Consider the following 8,029-nt stretch of genomic DNA (forward strand, 5'->3'; position numbering starts at 1 on the left):
TTAAACCGGTTTGGAGGTTCGGTAGGAGGCAGAAACCGGTCAAAACCAGTTTGAAACTGGAATACTCCGGTGAAAACCCACCGAAAACCGGATTTTTCTTCAATTTTTGACCCCCGAAAATCGAAAAAACGGAAAGGCTGTAGCCTTAGGGTTTTTTCAAAAATCGGGTCAAAATTTTGTCTCTCCGATTCCGGTTTAAACCGGTTTGGAGGTTTGGTAGGAGGCAGAAACCGGTCAAAACCAGTTTGAAACTGGAATACTCCGGTGAAAACCCACCGAAAACCGGATTTTTCTTCAATTTTTGACCCCCGAAAATCGAGAAAACGGAAAGGCTATAGCCTTAGGTTTTTTTCAAAAATCGGGTCTTAGGGTTTTTTCAAAAATCGGGTCAAAATTTTGTCTCTCCGATTCCGGTTTAAACCGGTTTGGAGGTTCGGTAGGAGGCAGAAACCGGTCAAAACCAGTTTGAAACTGGAATACTCCGGTGAAAACCCACCGAAAACCGGATTTTTCTTCAATTTTTGACCCCCGAAAATCGAAAAAACGGAAAGGCTATAGCCTTAGGGTTTTTTCAAAAATCGGGTCAAAATTTTGTCTCTCCGATTCCGGTTTAAACCGGTTTGGAGGTTCGGTAGGAGGCAGAAACCGGTCAAAATCAGTTTGAAACTGGAATACTCCGGTGAAAACCCACCGAAAACCGGATTTTTCTTCAATTTTTTGACCCCCGAAAATCGAAAAAACGGAAAGGCTATAGCCTTAGGTTTTTTTCAAAAATCGGGTCAAAATTTTGTCTCTCCGATTCCGGTTTAAACCGGTTTGGAGGTTCGGTAGGAGGCAGAAACCGGTCAAAACCAGTTTGAAACTGGAATACTCCGGTGAAAACCCACCGAAAACCGGATTTTTCTTCAATTTTTGACCCCCGAAAATCGAAAAAACGGAAAGGCTGTAGCCTTAGGGTTTTTTCAAAAATCGGGTCAAAATTTTGTCTCTCCGATTCCGGTTTAAACCGGTTTGGAGGTTTGGTAGGAGGCAGAAACCGGTCAAAACCAGTTTGAAACTGGAATACTCCGGTGAAAACCCACCGAAAACCGGATTTTTCTTCAATTTTTGACCCCCGAAAATCGAAAAAACGGAAAGGCTATAGCCTTAGGTTTTTTTCAAAAATCGGGTCTTAGGGTTTTTTCAAAAATCGGGTCAAAATTTTGTCTCTCCGATTCCGGTTTAAACCGGTTTGGAGGTTCGGTAGGAGGCAGAAACCGGTCAAAACCAGTTTGAAACTGGAATACTCCGGTGAAAACCCACCGAAAACCGGATTTTTCTTCAATTTTTTGACCCCCGAAAATCGAAAAAACGGAAAGGCTATAGCCTTAGGGTTTTTTCAAAAATCGGGTCAAAATTTTGTCTCTCCGATTCCGGTTTAAACCGGTTTGGAGGTTCGGTAGGAGGCAGAAACCGGTCAAAACCAGTTTGAAACTGGAATACTCCGGTGAAAACCCACCGAAAACCGGATTTTTCTTCAATTTTTTGACCCCCGAAAATCGAAAAAACGGAAAGGCTATAGCCTTAGGTTTTTTTCAAAAATCGGGTCAAAATTTTGTCTCTCCGATTCCGGTTTAAACCGGTTTGGAGGTTCGGTAGGAGGCAGAAACCGGTCAAAACCAGTTTGAAACTGGAATACTCCGGTGAAAACCCACCGAAAACCGGATTTTTCTTCAATTTTTGACCCCCGAAAATCGAAAAAACGGAAAGGCTGTAGCCTTAGGGTTTTTTCAAAAATCGGGTCAAAATTTTGTCTCTCCGATTCCGGTTTAAACCGGTTTGGAGGTTTGGTAGGAGGCAGAAACCGGTCAAAACCAGTTTGAAACTGGAATACTCCGGTGAAAACCCACCGAAAACCGGATTTTTCTTCAATTTTTGACCCCCGAAAATCGAAAAAACGGAAAGGCTGTAGCCTTAGGGTTTTTCCAAAAATCGGGTCAAAATTTTGTCTCCCCGATTCCGGTTTAAACCGGTTTGGAGGTTCGGTAGGAGGCAGAAACCGGTCAAAACCAGTTTGAAACTGGAATATTTCGGTGAAAACCCACCGAAAACCGGATTTTTCTTCAATTTTTGACCCCCGAAAATCGAGAAAACGGAAAGGCTATAGCCTTAGGTTTTTTTCAAAAATCGGGTCTTAGGGTTTTTTCAAAAATCGGGTCAAAATTTTGTCTCTCCGATTCCGGTTTAAACCGGTTTGGAGGTTCGGTAGGAGGCAGAAACCGGTCAAAACCAGTTTGAAACTGGAATACTCCGGTGAAAACCCACCGAAAACCGGATTTTTCTTCAATTTTTTGACCCCCGAAAATCGAAAAAACGGAAAGGCTATAGCCTTAGGGTTTTTTCAAAAATCGGGTCAAAATTTTGTCTCTCCGATTCCGGTTTAAACCGGTTTGGAGGTTCGGTAGGAGGCAGAAACCGGTCAAAACCAGTTTGAAACTGGAATACTCCGGTGAAAACCCACCGAAAACCGGATTTTTCTTCAATTTTTTGACCCCCGAAAATCGAAAAAACGGAAAGGCTATAGCCTTAGGTTTTTTTCAAAAATCGGGTCAAAATTTTGTCTCTCCGATTCCGGTTTAAACCGGTTTGGAGGTTCGGTAGGAGGCAGAAACCGGTCAAAACCAGTTTGAAACTGGAATACTCCGGTGAAAACCCACCGAAAACCGGATTTTTCTTCAATTTTTGACCCCCGAAAATCGAAAAAACGGAAAGGCTGTAGCCTTAGGGTTTTTTCAAAAATCGGGTCAAAATTTTGTCTCTCCGATTCCGGTTTAAACCGGTTTGGAGGTTTGGTAGGAGGCAGAAACCGGTCAAAACCAGTTTGAAACTGGAATACTCCGGTGAAAACCCACCGAAAACCGGATTTTTCTTCAATTTTTGACCCCCGAAAATCGAGAAAACGGAAAGGCCATAGCCTTAGGGTTTTTTCAAAAATCGGGTCAAAATTTTGTCTCTCCGATTCCGGTTTAAACCGGTTTGGAGGTTTGGTAGGAGGCAGAAACCGGTCAAAACCAGTTTGAAACTGGAATTGAAACTGTTTTTTTCTGATATTTTTTCTAAGTTTTAATTATAGTTTTAATTTTTTAACTTCTTTTTTTGATGCTGTTGACATTCTCTCTTGCTCCAGTGACTGACCACAAGTATTTTTGGTACTTCTACAATATGTGGCAAAAAGAAAGTCTTTGAACTCCTAGCATTAGACTTTATATTGAAGAAACATTTCAAGCAGATTGATCTGTGGAGTACCCTGTATTGAAGTTATACATGAGCGCCTATATCTTACGAGTGACTGTGATTGCATGAACGTTTTATTTCGTCATCGTCACCTTTTCAGTACTCGACCTGAAATGCCAGTTGTCGTAGTTTAACACCTTTAGCACGATTGTACAGTTGCGTCATCATCACCTTAGCCACTATATATTCACATGTGTTGTAACTCTCACTTTTAACGTATAGCTCTCTTATCTCAATAAACTAAGTTTAAGCCTTAAACTTTAAGGTTAAAACGCCGTCTTCCTTATCGGACTAAACTCAGACAAGCAGTAGTTCAGACAGCCAGGGACTTAGAGTATAAACATCTACAGCGACAGATACTTCTGTAGTAATAAGTACGACATCATCAGGACCAAGCCCCTACACAACGTATGGCATGGTTGTTAATTATCGATTTGCTATAGGTTTTGCTTGTTCACCTCATATGCCTGTCTTTCTTACATGTCAAAAGATTCCATCACCGATATTTGTGTTTTTGCTAAAATTCATGTTAGCTATTTGCTGAACACGTCGTATTTCAGTTTCTCGCAGATTTGCTTTGTTCTAAATTGTAGAGCAAACCCGGATGTTTATTATTTACCAGTCATGCTACCTAATATAGTTAACATTAGCATTATAAAATATATTGTACCTTGTAGCTAAAGTTGCCCTGAAAAAAAAAATCCTCAAAACATAAAACTTCTTCCAAATGGCCGGCTGTCCTAACTTGTGTACAAAACAATTGTCTATTTACGCTTTTAATAGCATCAAAGGTAGCAAAACATACAACACGAACAGGAAAATGGAACTTAAACCGGAAAGAACTACGGTTAATGTATTGATTCCGTATATCTTCTAAAGGAGTCTGATTCCATAAGTTGATAAATATGACTCTGCGCCAAGTCAAAAGTGCTGCTGTCGGGATTTCGAAGTCTCTCATTGGTCAATTGACGAACTTCACTGTCAACGTTAATCTGCCAAAACAAACTCGGTATTACAAAATCACTATGACGTAATTAGTGACGTCAGTGCTTACCTCGTGTTCGGATGACGCGGAAAGATATTTGGCGTAAATTTTTGGAGCAATTCGAGTTTGTTTACAACTTTTTGACTTCTTGTAGTTTTCCACTTCGAGCCAGAAGTCAAGGTTTTCTACACTCATTTCTTTGGAAAGAAACTTTCGGAATCCGATGACGGAATCTATAAAAAAATTATTTAAATAATTTAGGAGAATTTAAAAACATTTCTGTGTCCAAAATAAAACAAAACATTGTTTGTGCAACTTGTAGAAATTGTTTGGCAATAAACTGTTCAAATCAGTACATGATTGATTCACAAAACTGAAAATCGAATAAGTTATGTTTCCAATTATATCCGAATTAAGTAAACTTGTGTAGAACGTTTTAACAGACATCAAACTTTACAACACAACTGTTTTGCATTTCAATAGTAGTTTAATTTCAGGGCCAAGGACAGTTTTAGCGAGAGTTGTAAGCGGGTCCGAAATCCAACCCAAAAATACAAGCTTGAATCACGGTCTGAACCCGAAAACTTTTCAAAAACAAAACCCAAGTGGACCCGAAAGTTGGTTTAATTGTGGCGCATTAGAGACCTAGTCAGACCCATCCGAATAAAGCTCATATTATTTAAACTTAAAGCCCAAACCCGAGTTGAAAAGCCCGGCCTTAATTTGATTTGAAGAAGAAAAAACAGCTTGTAAACAAAACAGGCTAATTTTTTTATCAAAAGCAAACTCGTTACCAACCTTTATTGGAAAGAACTTCTCGAAGAGACTGCTCACCGTCGACACGCGTTGGTTTTCTGTTACAAAAGCAACACCTTATTTTAGAAACAATAAGAAATTGTGACCTAATCAAGTAATGTAATAATCCAACATATTTCACTGAGGTTTGTCATTCTTGGGGTCCTAAACTAAAACACTTAATTATTTTGATAAGAGACAAACAATTTATTGTTAAGGGCGTGTGAAAAGAAATATACCCAGGCTTTTTCTTGCTAACAATACCGCGACCCTAAACAAACTATCTCCAACACACGAAGATTTAAATAAAAAAATATGTATGAAGAAAAGCTTTTTGTGCAGTATCTGGTAATTAACATGCAAAATTCACCTTTCATTTAGCTCTGCTGGTTTGTTGTGGTTTAATGGTGCCACCTTCTTTTTCAGCTTGTCGGTCGCTTTCTTTTTTCCCTTTTGCATCCACGCAAGCAAATTCTCTCTGTCAAAACATAAGTTGCCTATTTAAATATCCTTTGAAGAAAATCCCAACTCTCGGCCGTAGTAAAGCATAAACTAATCAGGTTGAAATCATTTTCTATCAGTTAAAATATTTTTTGATGACGTCATCAATTAAAAATTGACGTCATTTGATTCTAGTTTTTGTCAAAAAATACCATTGAAAAAGGAGTTTCAAATTGTTTAAATTGTTTTTTTCGTTCACAAAAACTTCTATGTGTACTTTTTGATGACGTCATGAAAATGCTTGTTACGCCCTATATATTAATTTTAGTTTGTTTTATTGTTGTGTTACACACTACAAAAAACAATCAATCTTATTCCTAAACTAAATATAATCTTTACTCACAGTTTGTATTGCGTTTTCTCTTGATACTCCGATGGTGTGGCAGAAGGTGGCGCTAAAGATGCGGCAGGTTTGCATTTGATATCATGCGTCCTAACTCCGTACGGCGCAGCAGCCGCCTTTTTTGACTTGTTTAAAATTTTCCCGCCCCTTAATACGGGGACTTTCCCGTCGACTTTTATTCGGTTCAACTGAAAATCCGATGAGTGCAACGGTCTCTTGGATCGGGCCAACCCAGTTTTTTCAAGGTCATTCAGCAAAGTTTTTACTCCTTGGCTTGAGATAAAGAAATCGCGTTGGGCGCTGCGACTGTCCGACCACGTGCCCGTGACGTCATATGGACGTCCTGTGACGCGATTCACCGAAAGTGACGTCATCGATTGAGGTCGGTAAATTTCATTCTGCGAGAAATATGCGATTTAGTTTTTGTTTTACTGTCGCACAGTTTCACTTTTGACCATTTTACTCAAAAAATAAACTGATTCCAACGGTTTTTAAACGACTATGTTTGCATAAAATAAACAATATTGCTAGGAAAAAACTTACTTGGTAAGGAAATGGTCTAAACTCGTTCCAGCTTTGCATACAAGCCATGCTTTAAATTCTTTAAATTTCTGATAAACTATACTAAACAAATCTTTCGTAAATCTAAAAAAACAAAAAAATTCTAATAAAAATACCACCCAAATCCAACCCTAACAGCCCAGTAAAATATAAAAGCTAATGAAACCGCGTTGCTAGCATTGACCAGACATTTATACTTGAAGTTGTAATCAATCCTCGCTTGGCGCCTTTTGCCCGACACAGTTCGCACGGAATTAATCTGGAACGAAAACGTTAATTGTTACATCACACATCGTCTTTTGCTAGCCTGCCCAAAGCTCTAATAAGAAGTCTAGTAAAAAAATTTCATCAATTTGAGATGCCTAAGCCCATGCATTGCGTCAAACGCGCATACCGATTATTACTGGAACTGTTTAGGTGTGTATTCACTGCAAATAACATGCTATGTACGTAAGTTTGCTAGCACTTTCCATTAAAAAATAAAACATTTTAGACTTCTCAATTTAAAAATCCGTCACAAAATTACTCTTGAAGCATAATTATACGCACTGCAAATATCCTTCTATGCAAATTTGCTAAACACTTTTCATCCAAAAACAGATACATTTTAAACTTTTTTAGTCAAAAAACGGTCACGATATTAATTTCAAAGTATATACCCACATATCGTGATATGCAAGACTTCTTTATTTAAAAATCAGTCACTATATTACTGTTACGGCATTATATCCACAAATATATAGCAATATGAATTTGCTAAGCCCTCTTCATTGTAAACAATAACTATTTCTAACTAATCCATACAAGCATCCAGTGTCGGCTATCAAAAAGACTATGCCCTGTTAAAACTAAAACGCATATAGCTTGTGTAACTTAACAATTGTAAACCTTTTGCTGTCACTACTACTTCATTCTCATAGCAAACTTCTTCTTTAGTAAATAACGTTTCGGATGCATGAAAACAAAAGCAGCAACGAAACAAAGTTTCCGATGAATTGGTTGAGCAAACAAGCGTGCAAGTTACTGTAACAGACACTACGGCACCTGCCATTGTTTAGTTTACAGAATTGCGCGATTGTTTGCACGCATTGTTTTCGAACAAGGCTCAAGCATTATCAAACTGTAACAATTAAACTCCTGATAAAATTGCAACACCCTTTTGAACTTGCCGCGTTTTTTTAGCTTTTATTTGTTTAATTTAACAATGAATTAAATCGAATAATAATTAATTTGTTTCTAGTTTTCGATGTGCCTTCCATTATTACAACATCAAGTGCTAATATTTGAATGTTTTTACCAGTCATTGGTAAGTATGGTTACGTGACCATTTTCGATTTTTAATTAAGGAAATGGTAAATATTAATTATTTTTTGTTAATGTGCTCTTACCATAATCAAGTTTGACTTGTTGCCTTACAATTTTGATTTTTCTCATTTCTAGGATATCATAAACCCTTCGAATAATTTGGTACAAACCCCTAAAAAGTGTAAAACTTACCTTTACTTTGAAGAAGTCAACATTTTTGATATCATTCCGGAACAATGTAAATAAAACTTTGTTTGTCGGTGCGA

The 8,029-nt window shown here is 38.0% G+C and overlaps 1 protein-coding gene across 1 annotated transcript; it reads right to left on the reverse strand.

Moving 5' to 3' along the window:
- Window positions 1-4,033: 4,033 nt before the first annotated feature.
- On the reverse strand, window positions 4,034-7,354 carry LOC145205208 (uncharacterized). The gene is made up of 6 exons (XM_080077869.1): window positions 6,441-7,354; window positions 5,898-6,295; window positions 5,424-5,531; window positions 5,057-5,112; window positions 4,328-4,491; window positions 4,034-4,265 (listed from the first exon to the last, which is right to left on the reverse strand). Exons 1-6 carry the CDS (start codon window positions 6,486-6,488, stop codon window positions 4,122-4,124), a joined length of 918 nt encoding a protein of 305 aa, XP_079933995.1. The 5' UTR covers window positions 6,489-7,354; the 3' UTR covers window positions 4,034-4,121.
- Between the last annotated feature and the right edge of the window lie 675 nt (window positions 7,355-8,029).

This window comes from Phallusia mammillata, chromosome 8 (assembly GCF_965637545.1).
Source record: "Phallusia mammillata chromosome 8, kaPhaMamm4.hap1.1, whole genome shotgun sequence".
In the NCBI taxonomy this organism is placed as follows: Eukaryota; Metazoa; Chordata; class Ascidiacea; order Phlebobranchia; family Ascidiidae; genus Phallusia; species Phallusia mammillata.

What these genes read in the sequence shown, in the direction of transcription:
- LOC145205208 (XM_080077869.1), bottom strand. Translation starts at nt 6,488, where the DNA reads ATGGCTTGTATGCAAAGCTGGAACGAGTTTAGACCATTTCCTTACCAA. An exon ending in GAGAAAACGCAATACAAACT is followed by an intron (nt 5,532 to 5,897) that starts GTGAGTAAAGAT and finishes ATGTTTTGACAG; the next exon opens with AGAGAATTTGCTTGCGTGGA. An exon ending in CCAGCAGAGCTAAATGAAAG is followed by an intron (nt 5,113 to 5,423) that starts GTGAATTTTGCA and finishes CTTTTGTAACAG; the next exon opens with AAAACCAACGCGTGTCGACG.